The sequence below is a fragment of the Equus caballus genome, chromosome 1 (genome assembly GCF_041296265.1).
Source record: "Equus caballus isolate H_3958 breed thoroughbred chromosome 1, TB-T2T, whole genome shotgun sequence".
Taxonomy (NCBI): Eukaryota; Metazoa; Chordata; class Mammalia; order Perissodactyla; family Equidae; genus Equus; species Equus caballus.
This window is the reverse complement of record NC_091684.1, coordinates 62039640-62060428: the sequence shown is the minus strand read 5'-3', so window position 1 is coordinate 62060428 and position 20789 is coordinate 62039640. Positions and strand designations below refer to the sequence as shown.

The window sequence follows — 20789 nt, the reverse complement described above, 5'->3', positions numbered from 1 at the left end:
GCAATCAATACACATTGTAAACCTACTTTTTCAATGTATCCTGTGTGAAAATGTCTATAGATTTGTCTATATCTCTATATATGGGTATATATGTATATATTTGAAAAAGCATTTTCAAATTTCTATTGGAGACATAATTTGGGAATTTCTCATTAGTAGGATACTTAATTCTTTAACAATAATGTTAATTATTCTTATTAATGTTGATTCCTAAGAAATAAAATGAAAATGAACAAATTCTTTTTTTCTCTCTAATTAAAAAAACACTAGCTGTCTTGACTACTCTACTTGGATACATTGCTAACATCAAAGCTTTTGCAGCTCTTCTAAAAAATTTGTTTCTAGAGCTTGTTCATGCTGTCAAAAATATTTTCTCGCCTTTGCAAAATAGAAATATATTGAGGAATATGATTTTCAAATATTTAATAACAAACCTAAAAGTTTTTTTAAAAAATCACATTTAAATTACAAAAATAATAATAAAATATAGGCTAGCAAAAAGGCACCCCAATCTCACTCACTCACTTGTAACTACTATTAACATTTCAGTATAGAACCCTCCAATTCCTCTCCTGTTTGTGTTTGTAAACATACTTGACCTCAGTATGTTAGAGGGGAAGGGCTCTAGCTTAGGGGTAAAGTTTTCTTCTTGGCTTTGTCTCTAACATGTGGGACCTAAAGAAAGTTATTTGAATCTCCTGTATGGAAATAATTAAACTTGACTTTTTTTTTTTTTTTTTTTTTTGCTGAAGAAGATCTGCCCTGAGCTAACATCTGTGCCAGTCTTCCTCTATTTTGTATGTGGGTCATTGCCATAGCATAGCTGCCAACAAGTGGTGTAGGTCCACACCTGGGAATCAAACCTGGGCCACCAAAGCAGAGCATGCCAAAGTTAACCACTAGGCCATGTGGCTGACCCTAAACTTGACTTTCTTACCTTGAACAGTCATGTGAGATTAAAATGAGATAATGCAAAAAAAGGGAGGCCTCTGGCATTTCCAAAATGCTGTATAATTTTGTTCTTTTCCAGCAATGCAGTCTTGAAGTTAAAGTATTTGTGTCGGAACCCTTATTGACCCCAGCCCAGATCTCAGGAGGCAGTCTACTGAAAGTCACATTGGAGGCTGCCTACTCTGTGCCTGAATCCTTCATTCCGATAGGGCCCCTGCAGAACTACATGGTTGGTCTGCAAGTTCCATCTGTTGGAGAGGTAAAGCGCCACAGCCAGATATTTATATGGATTTAGACACTCATATGGCCATCTCTTCCTTACCTGCTAAGATTTCATTCAAAGCAAGCTTTATTAATGGCTGAGATTTATTTTAGGTTTAAAAAAATAAAGTTTACTTCTGTTTTATATATAGATGTTTATATTTATAGTTTATATATTATATATAATATACATTACATATAATTTATATCAATAAATGCATATTTATGGTGGAAAACGTAAAACATTTTAAACTTAACAATTTTTTAATGTATTTCTGCACAGATTACTTTTATGCACATATTTTATCGATTTTGTATAGTGTACTTTATTATATAAAACTTTATCTTAATTCCAGGTTTTTTTCTTAGTTCAAATTTCTATAGAATGATTGTATATGGGTCTTTTGAGCCTCTTGATAGAGATTTCCAAATTGCCATTTTACATTTTCGGTGTAGAACCCTCCAATTCCTCTTTGCCACTTTATATTCTCACCACAGTGCACCAGGGTTCTAATTTCTCCATACCCTCGCCAACACTTATTTTCTGTTTTTTGTTGTTTTTTGATAATAGCCATCCTAATATATGTGAAGTGGCATCTCCTTGTGTTTTTGATTTGCATTTCCTTGAAGACTAATGATGTTGAGTATCTTTTCATGTGCTTATTGGCCACTTGTACATCTTCTTTAGGGAAATGTCTATTCAACTCCTTTGCCCATTTTCCCATCAGGTGGTGTGTTTTTTTTGTTGTTGAATTTTAGGAGTTCTCTTTATATTCTAGCTATTAATCTCTTATCAGATATGTGATTTGCAAATATTTTCTCCAGTTCCATGGGTTGCCTTTTTTTACTGTGTTAGCGTCTTTTGATGCACAAAATTTTTAATTATGATCAAGTCTAATTTGCCCATTTTACTTTTGTGTTGTGTGTCTTTGGTGTCATAACCAAGAAATCACTGCCAAATCCAATGTCATGAGGCTTTCCGCCTGTATTTTCTTCTAAGAGTTTTATGGTTTTAGCTTTTACATTTAGGTCTTTGATCCATTTTGAGTTAATTTTTGTGTATGGTGTCAGATAAGTGTCCAACTTCATTCTTTTGCATGTGGATAACTAATTTTCTCAGCACTCTTTGTTGAAAACACTGTTCTGTCCCCATTGAATGGTCTTGAAACGCTTAATTTTGACAATTTTTGCCAGCATTCTTGTTGTTTTTATGGAGGAACAGATTTTTAGAAGTCCTTACTATGCCAATCCAGAAACGCCCCTCCTTCATGAAAGGTTTTAAACTTAACCCACAGAACTAGAATAGGTGAGTTATAGGGTATACCAATTTTAAATTTTACTAGAGACTGCAAAATTGCTTTCCATAGTTGTACCAGTTTACATTTCCAGCAACTAAGTGTAAGAATACCATTCCCTTCACAATATTGTCAATACTTGATATTTTCAGACTTTGACTTTCCAATCTATGGTTTAAAATGGTATCTTATTGTTTTAATGTGTATTTCATTTATTATTAATTATATCTAGCTTGTTTTTATTCAATTGTTGGATTTTCTAATTTCTTTTTCTATAAATTGCCTATTTATATCTTAACCAATTTTCTATTGCAAGTATATTTTATATAAATTATAGATATGAAATTGCCTATATTTTTAGCTCTTTGTCAGATTTGAGTTTGTTTTTTAAAAGGTACATCATGACTCTCAAATAAATATAAAATGACAAAAAGGGTTTAAACCAGTTCAAAGGAGAATCTGAAGAAATGACCCATTGTCTGTTCGACAGTACCCAGCATTTCATTGAAAAGACACTTCTGTAGTCTTTTTTGTCCATTTCAAAGTCTTTTACAAAATTTTCTGATGTATGGTGTTTATTTCTGTAGAAGGACTATCCCATTTTGTTTAAGAATGGAACTCTGAAGCTTGGAGGGGAAAGAGAACCTGTTCCCCGGCCCAAAAAATGGCCTATTGCCAACATTCTGGCTCCAGGAGCTAATAACATTCCTGATGCATTCATCGTCGGTGGGCCCTATGAGGAAGAAGAAGGGGAACTCAACCACCCTGAGGTGAGAGAATTATGCAGTTTTTGTGATAAACTCAGTGTACTGACATATGACAAAACATTTTGTGGATCACTGTGATTTATATACATCCATCACCTATTAAAATAAAACAATTACATGTCAAAATAAAAGTTATCTAATTCTGATTAAAATGTTCTCCTGATGTCTTAAGTCCAGCAAACAACATAATTGATTTAATTCAAATTTACTCTTTATTTTGTTTTAAAGGTAATAATACAGTCACAGGTCAAAAGAAAAAATTAAGAGATATGCAGTTAAAGTCTCCCTCCTACTCCATGTCTCTTCCTCCTAATTCCTTCCCAGGTTATCATCCTAGTAGTCACCTTTGTTATAATTTCTTGTGTTTCCTTCCAGCTACTTTTTTATGCATATAAAAACAAATATATATAGTCAAAGGGAGACTCAGAAACAAAAACATTTAGAAAAGTAAAGTTTTCTTGCAAATAATGCAAGGGAGTCAGATTTCAGAAAGACTGGCCCACATACATAGCGTAGTAAAAGTCAGGAATAAAATTGTTTTTCTTTAGGGAGTCCAGATTTATAGGCAATATTCAAAGTCTTGTTATTTTCAGAACTAGAACACGTCAGGAAGATACTGCTATTTTTGCCTTATCTCAGGGTATAAAGTTTTATTTATTTTTAACTGAGTGTATAAAGTGCTTAATCATATTGGAAGCAGGGAAAAATATCAGTTTTTGCTTCATATATACACACAAATATATACATACACATATTCTTTCCCTATCATGTTTTACACAAATGGTGGCATACTCACACACACTGTTCTGCAACTTGATTTTTTTGCATTATGCTATATCTTAGAGATTTTCCCACATCACTGCATAAAGAGTATTCTCATTCTTTTTCTTTATTTACCTGCACTTGCTGTATGATATGACATTGTATGGACCTACTTTAATTTAATTAACCAGTCTCCTATTTTTAGGTTGTTGAAATTCTTCTTTTTTTTTTTCTCCTTCCCTCCTCCTTCCCCTTTTCCTTCTTTCTTTCTTTCCCTCCTCCCTTTTCCCTTCTCTCTCCCCTTCACTCCCTCCCTCCCTCCTTTCTTCCTTTCTTTCTAACATGTTTTATTACAACTTATATTTGTCAAGAGTATAGAAAATGCTATAAACACATTTGCAAATGTTTCTTGAATGAGCTGATAGTCATTAGTGGAAACATTTGATCACATAGTTTGTAAAACAAGGATGGTTGAATTCTTTCAGTATCTGACTCTAGAGATTTTAAGTAATAGAGATAAGGCTAGCAATATTTGAAAAACATTGCGCAGTGTCTTTCTCATCATTGAGATTAGTGAAAATTTATACTGTTCTTAGATTTATATTTTCATTTAGATCAGATATTTTATTTCAGGTAAAAGATTTTATTTCATATTTTAAAAAACTATATGTGTGTGTGTGTGTGTTTGGTGAGGAAGATTGGCTCTGAGCTAACATCCGTTGCTAATCTTCTTCTTTTTGCTTGAGGAAGATTGTCCCTGAGCTAATGTCTGTGCTAGTCTTCCTCTATTTTTTATGTGGGATGCCGCCACGGCATGGCTTGATGAGCAGTGTACATGTCCGTAGTGTACATGTAGGGATCAGAACCTGTGAAGCCCGGACTGCCAAAGAGGGATGCACACACTTAACCACTATACCACGGAGCCAGCCCCTAAAACAACATTTTTTAAAACAATAACAATGGCCAAGCCCTAACCCAGATCAATTACATGAGAATTTACTTTTAAAATAGTACTAATGCCCTTCTTTTTTGAAGCACTCAGATAATTCTAATATGCATCCAGGGTTGAAAATCACTCATTGAGGTTATGTGAGTAAATATTTGGCAGTTAGTACTGGATTGATGGTAAGGATAATGTAAGTAATTTATCCTATGTACTTTATTAATAGTAAAGTACCCTAAAATTTAAGATGGTGGTAGTATTTACAATAGTACTTCTACTTATAGTAGTAGTAATAAAAGTATTGTGATCAAATCCATTAAAAATGCCCTACAGATTAAGCAGGATAAAGCCATGGCACACTGAGAGAACAACAGTCTCTATCTTATTATTTTATAGGACAGAGAATTTAGGAACCAAGCAGAGTGCATAAAGAAAAGAATTATTTGGGACTTGGAAAGCCGCTGCTACCTTGATCCTCCTGCAGTGGTCAGGTAGGAAAAGAAAGGGAATGTGTTTAACCAACAAAGACTGTAGGTGGGAGGAAATGTTACTTTTGTTAATTTTATCCATGTTTGAGTTAAGGTAATCTGAGACTCTCTACCACCACATCTGCTAGTAACGGAGGCTTCTAGTGATGGTAGCTTAACCAAGGTGGGTTCTTATTTTTCTTTCATATAAAAGAAGTCCAGAGCTGGTGTGTATGGTGGCTACACAATGTTATCAAGTATCAAGGCTCAATCTTTCTTTTTGCTCTACTTTCTTTAACATGTGTCTTCCATCCACAAGGTTGTCTCATGGGCCAGGATGGCTATTGAAGTTCCAGCCTGCACATTCACATATTCCTGGTGGAAAGTTGGAAGAGGGCAGTGTTTATGGATTAAAAAAAGGACACATGCTGGCTGTCTTAGCCCCTCTTTTTTTTTTTCTTTTTTTCTCTGAAAACATCTTTATTCTACCCACATACTTAATTGATATTTGGGTTAGCTATAGATTCATAGATTGGGACCCATACTCCCTCCGAAGTTGTTTTTTTTTTTTAAATTTGAGTTCATAATAGTTTACATCATTGCAAAATTTTAGTTGTATATTATTTCTTGTCTGTCACCACTTAAGTGCTCCCCTTCACCTCCCTTCCCCTGGTAACCACTGAACTGATTTCTTTGTCAATGTGTTTGTTTATATTCCACATATGAGTGAAATCATCTGGTGTTTATCTTTCTCAGGCTGACTTATTTTACTTAGCATAATTCCCTCCAGGTCTTTCCATGTTGTTGCAAATGGGATGATTTTGTCTTTTTATGGCTAATTAGTATTCCATTGTGTATATATATATATATATATATATATATATATATATATATATATACCACATCTTCTTTATCCAATCATCAGTTAATGGATCCTTGGATTGTTTCCATGTCTTGGCTATTGTGAATAGTGCTGTAATGAACATAGGCGTGCATATGTTACTTTGGATTGTTGATTTCAAGTTGTTTGGGTAGATACCCAATAGTGGGATAGCTCGGTCATATGGTAGTTCTATTTTTAGTTTTTTGAGGCATCTCCATACTGTTTCCCATAGTGGCTGCACCAGTTTGCATTCCTACCAGCAGTGTATGAGGGTTCCCTTTTGTCCACACCCTCTCCAACATTTGTTATTTTTAGTCTTAGTGATTATAGCCATTTTAACAGGTGTAAGGTGGTATCTTAGTGTAGTTGTGATTTGCATTTCCCTGATGATTAGTGATGTTGAACATCTTTTCATGTGTTTATTGGCCATCTGTATATGTTCTTTGGAAAAATGTCTGTTCATATCCTCTGCCCATATTTTGATTGGGCTGTTTGTTTTTTTGTTGTTCGGTTGTGTGAGTTCCTTATATATTATGGAGATTAACCCCTTACCAGATATATGATTTGCAAATATTTTCTCCCAGTTGGTGGGTTGTCTTTTTGTTTTAATCCTAGTTTCTTTTGCCTTGCAGAAGCTCTTTAATCTGATGAACTCCTACTTGTTTATTTTTTCTTTTGTTCCCTTGTCTGGGAAGACATGGTATTCGAAAAGATCCTTGTAAGCTTGATGTCAAAGAGTGTACTACCTATATTATCTTCCAGAAGTTTTATGGTTTCAGGACTTATCTTCAAGTCATTGATCCATTTTGAGTTTATTTTTGTGTATGGCGTGAGATAATGGTCTACTTTCACTCTTTTTGCATGTGGCTTTTCAGTTTTCCCAACACCATTTATTGAAGAGACTCTTTTCTCCTTTGTACGTTCGTGGCACCTTTGTCGAAGATTAGCTGTCCGTAGATGTGTGGTTTTATTCCAAAATCTGTGTCATATCTGAGTCTAGTTCTTAGGTAGCTTTGTCTCTTGAGATTGTTTTTTTCCTTGCCTTTTAGCATTCCTAGTAATTTATCATTGAAAGCTGGACATTATGTATTGGGTAATAAGAAATGAGGTAATTCAGTTTTTTAGTGTGAGGTTTTATCTTAATCTGGTTGGGAGCTGGGCTGAGTTTAATGTTTGCTCTAGCTATAGATGCTAGAAGCTTCAGTTTCCTTTTTTCACTCCTCCCTAGTTGTCTTTGGGTTTTGCTAGGAACTCTTTCTGAAATAGGGTTTCTATTCTGCAGCCTCTCAGTTATAATCCATCCACTCTTATTGTACTGGAACCCTATTGATGTGTTAGTAAGGTATTGTGGAGGGGAAGTATTATATAATCCTGTGATTAAATCTCAGTATTTTAGTGAGTTTGAGTCCCTGGGGCTGTGACCTTCAGAAGTGTTTACTAGCCTTTTTTCCTTCCTCTCCTTATGTGAGACAGGAACGCTAGACAAGACTGGAGTTGTCTAATTGTCCTTTCCCTGGGTCACATAAGGCTCTGGTAAAGTACTTTACCTTAAAGGATGGGCCTTTGCTATGGAGAACACTCTGGGCATTTTTCAGAATGGTTACTTTTCCCTTCTTCCTGCCTAAGTGGATTTTTCTCCTATATTCACCATGAAAGTCTGATAGAGCCCCTTGATTTAAAACTCAAGAAAGTATGGGGACCCCTAATACAAGGCCCCCAGGAACTTTTAACTCTCTGGCTAGTTCACATTCAGCTTCCAGCAGTTTGTCAAAATTACCATTAAAGTGTTTCTTCTGGTTACTGGCTCCAGTGATTTCTGCTGCCTGTAAGCTAATCTCAGTCGTGATTCTCTGTATGTGCCTGTCTCTCCATATTTCAGGGTGGCAATTTGCCCTATGAAATTAATTCTTACATGGATCTAAGGAAAGTCATTGATTTTCAGTTTCATCAGCTTTTTCTTGTTATGAGGACAGGAGTCACAACTCCTAAGTTCTTTACATATGGGAGCTGATAATGGAAGTCCTACTCTATTTTCACAGTAGAAATAAATATATTTTATACTATTTTATAGTCTGATTATTTCTTTAGAATAAATCACTAGAAGTGGAATTTCTGGGTCAAAGATTATGAACATTTTAAGGCTTTTGATTCATATTGCCAAATTGCTCTTAAAATTTTACAATTTGCCTCTGTTAGCAGTACACTAGATTTATTTTGGGAATTTTATAGATTTGAGAAAGTTTAAAAAACCCATCTTCCTAATACAAATTTTTATATATATGTATTCCATTACTTTTTAAAAGAGAGGAATACTTCCCTTTAACTTAGATTATACTAACCCCATTTTTGGATATAATGCTAATAGGCTGACTCTTGATTTGTAGTTTTCAGAAGCGAATTGCTGATTGCCGATTTTGGCCTGTAGAGATCACGAGAGTTCCTCTGATTATTGCACCCAAAGGGAAAGCTGCCAAATTTGATAAGGTAGATTTGTTCACTTAAAAATATTTATGTGAGAAATGCTGGATCAGACCCAACTTGTCATTCTGCTTCTAATTCTGATACCAAAGGAAAATGTAAACTGATGTTGCTGCTCTCTAGGGTGACCAACTCATCCTGATTTGCTAAATAGTTTCCTGGTTTTAGCACTGAAAGTCTCATGTCCCAGGAAACTCCCTTGTCCCTCGCGAATTAGGATGACTGGTCACCCTTGCTCCCTATTGTTCACTAAAAATTATTTAGCCTTTATTTCCAGATATCCTATTTCCATTTAACCCTTCATTACAGTTTTACTGTAGGTAAAACTGTACAAAATAGCCATTTTTATAGGTCATAGAAGTTAAATATTGGTAATATGGTTCAACCTAATACATCTTTCTGAATTTCTTTTAGACTTACCTACTTGAAATGTTTTAGCCTGCTAATTAGAGCAACAGGGTTCATAGATGTGCTGCTCTTCTGAAAACATACAGCTTTGATGAGCCTAGAACATGTTCTCTATTGTTTTACTTGTGTGTGTCTGGTCTTCTCTGCTTTTTTTTAAACTCCCTGAGGGTGAGGACCCTATAGCAGACTGCTTTGTATCCTCCACAGTACCTAGCATGATTCATGGCATAGAGCAGATACTTAACAAGTACCTAAGTTGTTTTATTGATTTTTAAAATAGGCTTTTTTTGCATAATAAAAATAGTACTATGGTGTAACCACTTCTCCCTTTGCAATATATAATATGCATTGGCTAACTTTCCTTATGTTTCTAAACAGAAGTGTTATCACATGAGCATAGGACTTTTTAATCTAATTTCTAATTATTATAATAGGTGAAATCAAAGAGATTACTTTTAATTTTGTAGGAGTTAAATGTATTTTCTTTTACTAAATTGATTTTTTCTTATAAAAGTTTTCTATGAGACACCATACAGCTATTAAAAATAATGTGAATGGGGCCTGCCCAGTGGTCCAGTGGTTAAGTGTGCATGTTCCACTTCAGTGGCCCAGGGTTCGCCAGTTCAGATCCCAGGTGTGGACATGGCACCGCTTGGCAAGCCATGCTGTGGTAGCCATCCCACATATAAAGTAGAGGAAGATGGGCATGGTTGTTAGCTCAGGGCCAGTCTTCCTCAGCAAAAAGAGGAGGATTGGCAGTGGATGTTAGCTCAGGGCTAGACTTCCTAAAAAAAAAAAAAACTGATGTTAAGGGGCTGGCCTGGTGGTGTAGTGGTTAAGTTCATGTGCTCCACTTCGGCAGCCTGGGGTTCACAGGTTTGGATCATGGGCACGGACGTAGCACTACTCATCAAGCCATGCTGTGGCAGCATCCCACATAAAATACAGGAAGATTGACACAGATATTAGCTCAGCTACAATCTTCCTCACACACACACACACACACACACACACACACACACACACATAAAATGATGGTAAGATATATTTATTGACATAGTCTTTTTCTTTGTAATGGGAGTTCAGATGAGATTAGGGATAGCAAGTACATGATGACAGACTGTCATTCACCCGCCTTCATCCACGGCAGATAGTACCAGTCAATCAAAGCACTCTTTCCTTCTGAACCCAGATAAGACATAGACTCTTTCTCAACATAGTACTCTAAAACACCTCCACCAATTGATTAGAATTTAGGCATAAGTTAAAACCTGTTTGTCATCACTGGTCCAGATGACTTGGAAGGCCCCTCTCATTCATACAAATCTGTGAACTAAAGCTAAAAGTTACAGCTTCTGATTTCTTTTAAGTTTTTGTTGTTGTTATTATTATTGTTTTTTTACAAAGCTTCACTTTTTCCTAAGAAGCAACATGATGAAATTGATTTTTTATTTGAATATATATAATCAATTAATTTGAGTATGTGTTGATTCAGCTACTGCCTTTACTATTCATTAACACTGTTTATGTGCATTATCTCAATGATCATGGTATGATTAAACCCATTTTGAAAATAAAGAAAAGGAGACCCAAAATGTCTTTGTAACTGGCCCACAGTCAACTGGTTAAGTAGTATAGCTAGTTCCTAAAACCTGGTCTTTGAACTGCTACATTGCTCTATAGCACTAACAGCTCTCTGGTTTTATTCCCTTAGACTGATGATGAAAGTCAACTTTCATTTCATGGTGTGGCTTATGTTAATATGGTCCCATTGCTGTATCCAGGTGTGAAGAGGATTCGGGGAGCTTTTCATGTTTACCCTTACATAGACAGTTCAGTCTATGAAAAGGTAAAAAGAAATTGTTTAGAAGACATAATCCTAATTTATCCTTTATATATGTGTTTACTTACATCTTTAGCATACACATGTTTGCAATTGATATTTGGAACCAGTTGATACACTTGGATGTTAAATATAGAGCCTTGCAGGCATTCTGCTATTGAGCCTTAAAAACCTCAGAATAATAAAAAGCCAAAAACTAGAAACAACCCAAATTCCCAACAGGTTAACAGAAAAACAAATTGTGTGGTATGTCTATACAATAGAATAATGCTCAGCAATCAAAAGGAATGAACTATTGATATATGCAACATGGATGAATCTCAAATGCATAATGCCACATGAAAGAAGCCAGACAAAAGAGAGTACATACTGTATGATTCCATTTAAATATAATTCTAGGAAAGTAATCTATAGGGACAGAAAGCAGATGAGTGGTTGCTTGGGAACAGGAGAAAAGAAGGGATGGATTACAAAAGAATGTGAGGAAAGTATTAGGGATGATGGAAATGTTGCTTATCTTGATTGTGGTGATGGTTTCACATGTGTATAAATATGTCAAAATTGATCAAATTATATACTTTAAATATGTAATTTCTTATATTTCAATTTTACCTCAATAAAGTTGGATACAATATCTTTAGGATAATGAAAGAAGTCTTTTGTTTTAATTACGCAAAAACTGGGGGGAGGGCAAAAGGAGGGATTAGGCATATATGTGTGATGATGGATTATAATTAGTTTTGGGTAATGAACATGATGTAATCTACACAGAAATTGAAATATATTACTATGTACATCTGAAAGCTATATAGTGTTATAATCCAATGTTAATGCAATAAAAAATAAAAATTAAAAAAAGTTTTTCTAAAAGTATGTGAAAACTTAAATCCATATGCCGATTAATGAGCTACAATACGGTTCTTTCAATTTTCAGGTGTTAAAATCATCAATGTATCTATCTATCTATAGAGAGAATATATACATATATGTATATATTCAAGCAAAAAGTCAATTTATCATATTGCTTCTTAGGAGAAAGTAAAGCTTTATAAAACACAATAATAGTAAGAAGAAAAAAAAATATGACTATTTTGTCATCATCAGGACAGCTATTTTTCAAAAAGACCCCTCATCTATTTGCAAACCAGTTGAGTAGTAAACTCTTTCTATATAAGTGTCCTTTGAATCAGAAATTGCACTTATAAGGATTTATCTTAAGGAAACAATTTAATAGCATCAAAACTGCCATATTTGTGAAAACTTTTTGGGATCTATAATAGCAAAAAACTAAAAATAAGGTTAAATGTCTAATAATAGAGACAGACTTAGTAAATTATTGTAAAGAATACTGATGGAATATGCATCCATTAAAAAAGATAATTATTAATGCTCTGTAGATAGTTAAATGGCAAAAAGAATGCAAAAATCTTACATATAGTATAGATCAAAATAAATTTCAAATGAGTTTATTAAAATAAGTTAAATGTGAAGACCATAAAAAACAGAAGTGGCTATTAATTAAATATATGAATTAAAAGAAGACTTCCTAGTCTTGAAAGAAATAAAAGATATAAAAGATTTAGATTACAGGGGGCCAGCCCTGTGGTGCAGCAGTTAAGTTTGCGTGTCCCACTTTGGTGGCCCGGGGTTTGCCAGTTTGGATCCCAGGTGCGGACCTATGCACCGCTTGTCAAGCCATGCTGTGGCAGGTGTCCCACATATAAAGTAGAGGAAGATGGGCATAGATGTTAGCTCAGGGCCAGTCTTCCTCAGCAAAAAGAGGAGGATTGGCAGCAGATGTTAGCTTATCAAAAAATGGAAATCATCTCTATATGAAAGAAACCATCATAAACAAAATTACCATGTAACTGAAAAAGTGGGGAAAATATTTGAATACATATCAGAAAGATGGCTACCGTTCCTAAAATATAAAGCACTTCATCAAATCAATAGGAAAAATACATGTTTTTTTTTAATGGGCAAAGTACATGAAGTATCAGTTTGCAAAAGAAGAAATGCCAATGGCCAATAAATATAAGAAGAAACATTTGGCCTTATTTATAGTCAAAGAAATTCAAATTTAAATAACAATAAAATATTTTATTTTACCTGTAAAATCAGACAATTCTTTAAAATATGATAATACCCACTGGTGGCAAAGATAGGTAAAACAACTTTCATTCACTGCCAGTAGAAGCATAAATTAGTACCAAGTGTCTGCAAAAAAATTTTCTGTCAGTATGTATTAAGAAGCTTAAAATACTTATATCCTTTCCCATAGTACTCCTACTTCTAGGAATCTATTTTAAGGAAATAAGTAGAATAGTATCCAAACTTTACTGCATGAAAATATTCCGGTGAATCTGAGGGAAACAGTATATTGTAATTGAAAGGTTATGGGCTTTGATGTCAGGCAGCCTCTAGTTTGAATTCTGGAGCTGCCATTTACTGACTGAGTGACTTTGGCCAAGTGACTAAATTTCTCTTTAGTTTGTCAGTAAAATGGAGACAGTGCTTGTTTCCCAGAATTGTTTTACATATTGAATGAGATAAAATATGTAAAGCACTAGGGATATAGTTGGCACACAGACATTTTTACCATTACTTTTTTTATACTCATATGATAGGAGCGATTTCTTTGTGTGTACATTAAAAATTATCCTGATGCAAAATTTAAAAACATGAGAGGATGCATGTGATAGTCTGTTAAGTGAAAAATCAGGATTTAAAATTATATTCAATATGATCTCAACTTTTAAAAAAATATATAATCATAATTTTTAAAATATATAGGAAATATTGGAGAGGAAATATTTCTGGCTATGTCTGAATGATGAGGTTGTCAAATTTTCTCCCCCTAATCAGCTATAAAGCTGGACAAATCGACAAAAAGCCATTTCAGCGCTCTGGAAATTGACCAAAGGCATCAACAAAATTAGAAGTATTAGTGCATGAAAAACTATGGAGTTTGAGGCATTCTTGCCTAGGGCTGCTCCTGAACCACTCCTCATCCCCCACTCCATTCCTTTAGCTTCATCAGAGCAGTGATTCTACTAGGGCAGGCTAGGCTGTGAGGACCAGCAACTTTGTTTCCACAGAGAGGGCTCACACGATTTGGAGCAGTGGATGAAGCACCCATGCCCAGTGATGCTGTTGGTTAAAATGGAGATCTTTGTGGAGAGCGACCAACATAATTGTAATGAGAGTCCCTAGAGAGAAGAGATAGAAAGGGGCAGAAAAGATAAATGAAGAAATAGTGTCTGAAAACATCCCATGTTTGATGAAAACATTAATTTACGTATCCAAGAAGTTCAGAGAATGCCAAATAGGGTAAACATACAGAGATCTACAATATACACATCATAGTGAACTGTTGAAAGACAAAGAGAAAATCATGAATTCAAAAGGAGAAAAACAGCTCATCATTTACAGGGGAGCACTGATATGGTTAACAGCTGATTTTTCATCTGAAATAATGAAATCTAGAAGCCAATCGTATAATATATTCAAAGTGATGAATGAAAAGATTATCAACCAAAAACAAAGGCAAAATAAAGACATTGCCAAATAAACAAATATTGAAAGAATTTGTTGCTAGCAAACCTGTCTTGCAAGAAATACTAAAGGAAGTTCTTTCAGCTTGAAAGATTATGACACCAATTGCTAACTTGAATCTACAAGAAGAAATGAAGAACATTAGAAATGGTTGAATGTAACAATATAAAAGATTTTAGAAATATATTTTTTCTCATTTTATTCTTAAATTATTTGAAAGACATGATTGTACACAGCATTAATTATATTATTGGATTTATAACATATATAGATTTAGTTTATATGATAGTAGTAGCATGAAGGGGAAATGATAGAATGGAACTATAGTGCAGTGAAGTTTCTACATTTTACCAGAATTGTTAATATCAATGTGAAATAGATAGTGATTAGTTAAGATGCATATTATAATCCCTAAAGCAACCACTAAGAAAATTGTGTGTATACATATACATACACACAAATATATATGTGTCTATATGTATATAAACATATATATATATATATACACATCTTCAGGTACACATATATACACATATACATAAACAAAGGAATTAAATGAGATATCACAAATATTTAACATAAAAGAAGACATTTAAAGGGGGAACAGAGAAACAAAAAAGACAGAAGATATATAGAAAACAAATAGCAAAATGGCAAACATAAATGTTAATTTCAACAATAACATTATATGTGAGTAGTCTAAACATTCCCAATGAAAGGACAGAGATTATGAGACTGGATTAAAAAAATCTAGACTCAGTGATATGCTCTCTAAAGCAGATATACCTTAGATTCAGACACACATAAGTTGAACTAAAAGGATGGAAAAGGGGGTTGGCCCTGTGGCATAGTGCTTAAGTCCAGCACACTCCACGTCAGTGGCCTGGGTCAATGAGTTTGGATCCTGGGCATGGACCTACATCACTTGTCAAACTGTGTTGTGGCAGTGACCCACATACAAAATAGAGGAAGATTGGCAACAGATGTTAGCTCAGAGAAAATCTTCTTCACCAAAAAAAAGAGAAAAAAAGGATGGAAAAAATAAACTATGCAAATAGAAAAACAGAGCTGAGTGGCTATCTTATATCAGACAAAACAGACTTCAAGACAAGAAATATTACTAAGATTTAGCGTGACATGTTATAATGATTAAAGTGTCAATTAATCAGGAATATAGAGTTTATAAATTATTATAAATAATATTTATATAAATTATAATGCATACACACCTAACAACAGAATCTCATAATGCATGAAGCAAAATCCAACAGAACTGAAAGGAGAAATAGATAATTTGACAGTAACACTTAGAAATTTCAATATTCTACTCTCAGTAGTTGGTAGAACAACTATGCAGAAAATCTTTGTTAAACATAAACTTATCACACACCCCAGTAAATCATACTTAGGAACCTACCCAGGAGAATTGAAAACTTGCATTCACACAAAGACGTGTATGTGAATGTTTATAGCAGCATTATTCATAATAGCCAAAAACTCACAACAGTCCAAATGTCCACAACTGGTGACTCAGTAAACAAAATGTGGTGTATCTATACAAGGAAATACTATTTAGTAGTGAAAAGGAATGAGTTACAAATAATGTGATATGCCAAATCATTGAATTTTGGGTACACTTTCAATGAGTGAATTATATGGAATTTGAATTATACGGTCATGTGCCACATAATGACGTTTCAGTCAATGACAGACTACATATATGATGGTGGTCCCATAAGATTAGTACCACATGGCCTAGGTGTGTAGTGGGGTATACTGTCTAGGTGTGTGTAAGTACACTCTGTGATGTTCATACAGTGACAAAATCACCTTATGACACATCTCTCAGAACGTATCCCTATTGTTAAGTGAAGCCTGACTGTATCTCAATAAAGCTGTTTTAAAAAAGGAATGAACTACTGATACATGCTATAACGTGGATGAACCTAAAAAACATGCTAAGTGAAAGAAGGTGGACACAAATAACTACATATTGTACATATTGTTCATATAAGTGTATATGAAACGTTCTTGTTTCCTACAGATGTTAAAATTTGAGAAAGTTTGTATCTTAAAATCTATGAAATACAGTAATTATGGTAAAGGTGGTAGAATTGCGAGTGATATTTGGTATTTACAATTTTTTCTTCAGTATTGTTAGACTCTCTTTTTAGCAGTTTTATTGAGCATAACCAACATATAATAAACTGCATACAGTGTACAATTTAAAACTTTTGACATAGGTTATATCTGTGAAACTGTCACCATAATCAAGATAATGAAAACATCCATTGGCCCCCAAGTTTTCTCGTGTCCCCTGTTATCCTTCTATCCCACCTCTGTCCACTCCTCACCTTTGTTTTTTTTCTTTTTGGTCTGGCTGATTTCACTCAGCATAAATTATATTTAGATTCATCTATGTTGTTTAATTAAAAATTGTTATAAGAATCTTTTCCAGTCATTTATCTATAGTTTGAATTTTCCCATACAAAGTTTTTACTTTGAACTTTAAACCTGTGTTAGTCTCCCAGTTATAATTGATGGGCCAAGTAGTAATTAGACAGGTAATATTTCTTGTACAGAAATAAATTCTACCACTTAAAGTTAATTTGGAACTATGTGTCAGAAATTAAAAGCTTTCTGGTAACAAGTTCTGAGACACCAAAATCAAGCCAGGTTGAAAGGTCTCCTCTTAATAATTTAAGTAATAGTGCAGGCAGCTAATTTTCTGTGATGGTTTCATCTGTTATTTTTTTGTTTCTTTTCAGACCAAGTGTTTATTTAGCTTGTTCCGGGATACTGGCCATCATTTGATTCAGAATAATAAAGTAGGAGGTGTTAATTCCCCATTGTCCAAACCAGTTATTTCTAAGAACCTGAAAGAAGATAAAACAGTCAAAGAAAAGGACATAGAAGGAAAGCCTAAGCCTGGGGATGTGGTAGGTTTTTGAGAAGGTGATGATTTTGCTGGTTTTGCTACATTCCAGAAGCTTGCACTGATTTCTCCTTTGGTGAATTGCCTCAAGTTCATTTGCATTTTGATGCAACATAATGATCATTGTTCCTGCCCTTGTGAAGACCATGTAAGAATTCAGTTTTTGAGGTGTGCTCATTTTCTTTCAGCAAGCACCTAGTATAAAATCTCAGAGCTCAGATACTCCTTTGGAAGTTGAACCCTCTCTATGCCACAATCCAGAAGGACAGGTAACTATGCAAAAAGAATTGAAAATTAAGTTTAAATTCATCAGTCCTTTACTGAGCAAGATAGTATGGTATAGTTGAAAATTCTTAGGAAAATGCTCATTATCTGAGTTACCATTCCACACTTGCCATGACTAGTTTATGACCTTGGGTAAATTTCTTTGTCTCGTTGAGACTCTCTAAAATGAGTGGGTACCAGATTAACTTTAAGGTTCTTTCCAGGATTAAAGATTTATGTCTTTTATTAATTCTACCATATTAAACACTAGGAGGGATGCAAAGATGCATTATCTGCAGCATTTATTCATCTGCCCTCTGGACACTCAATAGTCTGGGTGTAAAACAGACTGGCACACAGCTAACTGTGATACAGAATGTTGATGAGTGCTATAGGAGAGGTACAAATAAAAGTGCTGTGGGGCTCAAAGGAGACAGATTAATAGCTACTAGGATGGGGCAGTCTCAGGAGGCTTCACGAAAGAGGGCATCTGAGCTGAGTAGTGAAAGATGAAGAGAACTCTGCCAGATGAAGATGGAAAGAGGCCAGGGAACAGCTTGAGTCAAGGCACAAAGAAGGTAGCAGAACTCGGGGTGCATCAATTAGTTCAGTGCATGGTACAGAGAAATGAAAAGAAAAGAAGAGGTTCTAAAGAAAAGAAAGGAGAGGTTCTAAAAGGAGTTGAGAAAGAAGAGAGAGGCTGAGTCCGGTTGTAGAAAGACTTTGCAAGCCTTGTTAAAAAGCTTGGGCGTCATTCTATAGGTGATGAGGGACTCATAATAAAATGACTCATAATAAAAGTTTTTAAGTCGAGGAGAAACCATGCCTCGTGTGTGCTTCAGGGTAGAACTCTTGCAAAGATGTGAAAAAGATTTCTGGGGTAGGGGCTTCAGATGTCAGTTTATAGGTTTTTCTTGTAGTACAGATGAGTGTTGATGACAGTTTGATTTAGGGAAGGGCTTGTCATAAAGTCAGAAACCTGCAGAGGCAAAGCGTAGAATTGGGAAGTTTTGGGAGTGGTGAGGAAGAAAATTAAAGATAACTCAAGTTTCAAGCCTCACTTTCTGGAAGGATGGCAAAATCATTAAGAGAAAAGCCAAAAGAGAGGTTGATACAGAGGAAAAAAGTTCAATTTTGGACACATATTTAGGATGCTGGCGAAAATCTGGGTAGAAATGACCTTCAGTTTGCAATTGGTAGATGGTGGTAGGAAGCTGTGAGTGGGAACATCAGAAGGGTGTGAGAATATTTCTGCAGGACTCATGAAAGGTTCGGTGGGAGAAAGAATGGCATTCACTTAAAACAGTCCAAGAAAAGTATTAAACAAGTTAAACAGCGCTTCAGCTGTGGTACAAGTTTCGAAGAATAAAATCCCTTTTCTGAAAAAGATAACCACTGTTGCTATTTTTCTTTCCAGTTGTTTTACTATGTAAAAAATGTTTTAATAGTTGAGATCACACTATATATGTAGTTGTATATGCAGTTTTCTCACTTATTAATATTGTGAGCATTATCTTATGTTGCTAAAATTTTTTAATAAATATGTTCTTCTGGAAAGAATAAATTAGAGAAAAATGTCTTTACAGCAATATGTAGAAGCAGGAACGTACATTGTATTGGAGATTCAGTTGGACAAAGCTTTGGTTCCAAAGCGAATGCCTGAGGAGCTAGCCAGAAGGTATGTAGCAATGGTTCTCATACTTGTTTTGCAAAAACAATTTAGATATTAATAGAAGGAAGTCATTTTGTCCCCATAAATGTAATTTCCCCCGGGCTAAGCAGCAGACAGTTTTCCATTTTTTTCCAGATGAAGTTTCTTTTGTTAATTGTTGTTTTCTTATTACAAAGGCAGTTTGTGCCCATTACAAAAAATTTGAGAAAATTGAGATCAGCAAGAAAGCACATAAAAACGCTCAGATTTATGGGGCCAGCCCTATGGCATAGTGGTTAAGTTTAGCATGCTCTGCGTTAGCAGCCCGGGTTCCTGGATTCGGATCCCAGGCACAGATCTAAACCACTGATTGTCCATGCTGTAGTGGACATGCTTTATATGTGGGGGACATGCTTCCTGCACATATAAGGTGGAGGAAGATTGGCACAGATGTTGGCTCAGGGCTAATCTTCCTCAGCAAAACAAAACAAAACAAAACAAAAACACTCAGATTTCTACTCACCCGGTGATAACCACTTTTACCACCTTAGTATTTATCCTTCTGTAATGTTGTAATGCCTCTATATTACACACACACACCACATTATGTCTAAATATATGTAATTTTTAAAAAACTATTTTTATATTGTACCATAGTGCTTTGATTGTGTTTCTGGGAAGTTGTCCACTTCATCTAGCTTATCCAATTTGTTGATGTACAATTGTTTATGGTATTCTCTTACTATCCTTTTTGTCTCTGTAAAATGGGGAGTAATGTTCCCACTTTCCTTTCTGATTTTAGTAATTTGAGTCTTCGTTCTTTTTTTCTTGGTCCATCTACCTAAAGATGTATCAATTTTGTTGATCTTTTCAAAGAACCAGCTTTTTGGTTTTGTTGATTTTCTCTTCTCTGTTTTATTTATATTTAATCTAATCTTTATTGTATCCTTACTTCTTCTAGTTTTTGGTTTAGTTTGTTCTCCTTTTCTAGTTCCTTACAATGTACAGTTAGGTTATTGATTTGAGAGCTTTCTCTTTTTTAATCTATGTGTTTAGAGCTATAAATTTCCCTCTGAGCCCTTCTTTCATTGCATCCCATAAGTTTTGGTATGTTGTGTTTTTGTTTTTATTCATCTCCAGGTATTTTCTAATCTCCCTTCTGATATCTTCTTTGATATTTAGGTTATTTAAAACTGTGTTGCTTAATTTCCACATATTCGTGAATCTTCCAGTTTTCCAATTTCCTTCAATTATTGATTTCTAGTTTAATTCCATTGTGATTAGAAAAGATACAGTCATGTACCACATAAGATGTTTTGGTCAATG

The 20789-nt window shown here is 34.6% G+C and overlaps 1 protein-coding gene across 19 annotated transcripts in view; it reads left to right on the top strand.

The window, feature by feature from the left end:
* The window catches only part of CFAP70 (cilia and flagella associated protein 70), a 134853-nt gene that overhangs the window by 41211 nt on the left and 72853 nt on the right, over window positions 1–20789 (top strand). For 14 of the 19 annotated variants that reach the window (XR_011423227.1, XM_070227315.1, XM_001503856.5 and 11 more), the window contains 8 exons: window positions 1031–1210; window positions 3095–3277; window positions 5376–5470; window positions 8714–8813; window positions 10930–11064; window positions 17382–17552; window positions 17737–17817; window positions 19399–19490. Coding sequence is in view for 18 of the 19 variants with exons in the window: in XM_001503856.5 (XP_001503906.2) it covers window positions 1031–1210; window positions 3095–3277; window positions 5376–5470; window positions 8714–8813; window positions 10930–11064; window positions 17382–17552; window positions 17737–17817; window positions 19399–19490 (1037 nt within the window). In the remaining variant the exon portion in view is untranslated. The remainder of the gene's footprint in view (window positions 1–1030; window positions 1211–3094; window positions 3278–5375; window positions 5471–8713; window positions 8814–10929; window positions 11065–17381; window positions 17553–17736; window positions 17818–19398; window positions 19491–20789) is intronic. The other 5 variants (XM_070227291.1, XM_023645053.2, XM_070227328.1 and 2 more) reach the window with 2 other exon arrangements.